Below are 2,197 nucleotides of genomic sequence, written 5' to 3'. Positions count from 1 at the left end.
GACGGCTACAAACGTTAATATCATCGATATGGCATTTGTGATTGCGATGCCGCGATAGTTGCGGTTGCGCTCTATTTCATACCTCACAGACAGGTAATTGTTTTCTTGCTTCTGTGACAGCCGCTTGCTGTGGTCCAGTCTGCCTGAGCAGATTCTCCTTCATGGCCTGTATCTTTTTTTGTTGAGTTTACCATCACCGGAACCCGCTTGGGCATCGCCGTCACCCACATCTTCACCAGTTCTGCACACCTATCACACATATCTTTTTACTTTCCGTTGTCCAGGACTTTTCACGGACAGTTTTTCCGATCAATAGCCCCCCAACTTCAGCTTTGAAATTATGTAAGATTTTTACGGCCTTGTCAGATGATTTGACACACTTCTTGAATTTTGCTTTTCATCCATGATTAGCAACACACACAAGAATAGTGTATAATAATATGAGAGTAGCTGGAAAGATACAACCATAGAAAACAACACACCTTTTCTTAAGTACGTCTCTCTTAGCTAGAGTAGACTTGAGATTTCAATTGAGAGTTTCTCTCTAGGCAGCCGATGTTCCCGCCATATTTCTGATGCCTTCAATAAAAGGAATATTTGTATTGGGCCTGGACCAGAAACTCAGGATCCGGGATCTGAGTTTGACTTCTTATACTTGGTAGTAACCAGATGTTACAACAGTGGCAAGGTTAATCATACATTTTTTCAAACATGGAGCGATATTTTTAAAATTGTGATGGTCTTGTGTTCGAATCCTAAATGGTAGCAACCTGTCAGAGCCTATACAAACCGCATCAGCAAGTACTTAAGAAATCTTAAGTCTTGAGTTTGCTAGTTCTTCACATTCTTTGCGGTAGGGGCCCACATTTCGCCGTGCTTCGGTTCGGCGGCTATTAACTTATACAATTAATTACGTAAATAAATTTGGGCATTGGGTTACTGGACAGGTAGTCGTTTATTACTCTTATCATCGTCCTCCCTCATATGACTAACTTCTCATCCAACTGCTCTACGACCAGTAATAAGATATCTTTAGTTTTGAGTTTGTAATTCTTCACATTCTTTGCGGTTGGGGCCCACAGTTCACCGTACTTCGGTTCAGCGGCTATGCAGCGTTTGACCACATCCTGTAGTTGTTGCTGTTGAACGCGAAGGCGGGGTGCATTTTGTTAGCAAATAGCGACAAAATAGTAACAGCGAAGTTGACCAGTGCCAGGTGAATGGATATAAAGTGGCAATAGATTAGCATGCAAGTATGAATAAGTTAATATACATGAAGCAACTTGGCGGCAGCATGTAGGACAAAACAGGGTTCACATCCCGTTGTAGATACTGACCAAAAGGGCCGTGGCAATTTCTTGGCATGTAAGCAGTACTGTCGTAGCAATACAGTGGCAACAAACTAACACTCAGATATCAGAATGGGGTGACGCAAAAATGACACCAAAATGGCAACGATGTGGCGTATCACACTGATTCAGCGCTTGTGCAACGATTGATAACGCACAACTGCTTTCTGCCACTGTTCGAAATGAAAGTGTCAGTTAAATTATAAGTCAAGATTGGTGGTGATGTACCTACCACCAGCATTCACATGGCAGACATACTACCATAAAATGCCTATAAGTAGCCTGAAATTAGTATTAAATGATGCGAACAAGTCCAGCAGATCCCGCTTTCCTTATGTATTGGAAGAGAGACCTCTAATTGTAGCTATATAATACATTCACAGCAGAAAGCAGAAAGATACGAAAGTAAAATCACATCGGTCCAACGTCGAGCTTCTAAACAACATTGCTCAGAAGACTCACGATATGTATTCACAAGCACACACACACATATAAACTTACTGGAGTCCCGTGCTGCTTCTCGAACTTGTAGTACATAGCCCACACGTCACCTATGTCGGTTTGGGATTTTAATGTCCTATTGAACCATTCACGGGCCTTTCCAAACTTACGATCGGCCCAGAATAACCTGATAGGTGTGTACAATTCAAATACTATCAGAAATATAGTAGCTTACTATACATATAAGCAAAAATTCGGCACTTGAAATACCCGTGTCAACAAGTTTATATAAATACATACATACATACATACAAACATATACATATACATATATATATATATATATATATATATATATATATATATACTATACACTACACACACACACACACATATATATATATATA

General features: G+C 40.2%; 1 protein-coding gene across 1 annotated transcript; it reads right to left on the bottom strand.

Annotated features, from left to right (window-relative positions):
- Positions 1 to 980: 980 nt before the first annotated feature.
- On the bottom strand, positions 981 to 1,139 carry SARC_13441 (hypothetical protein; the record flags this gene model as incomplete). Its single annotated transcript, XM_014292428.1, has 1 exon — positions 981 to 1,139. A coding segment is annotated over one exon (159 nt), but the record flags the coding sequence as incomplete, so codon positions are not given.
- Positions 1,140 to 2,197: the final 1,058 nt, after the last annotated feature.

The sequence above is a fragment of the Sphaeroforma arctica genome (genome assembly GCF_001186125.1).
Source record: "Sphaeroforma arctica JP610 unplaced genomic scaffold supercont1.3293, whole genome shotgun sequence".
Classification (NCBI taxonomy): domain Eukaryota; class Ichthyosporea; order Ichthyophonida; genus Sphaeroforma; species Sphaeroforma arctica.
Note: the sequence above shows the minus strand (reverse complement) of the source record. Positions and strands in the feature narration are given on the sequence as shown.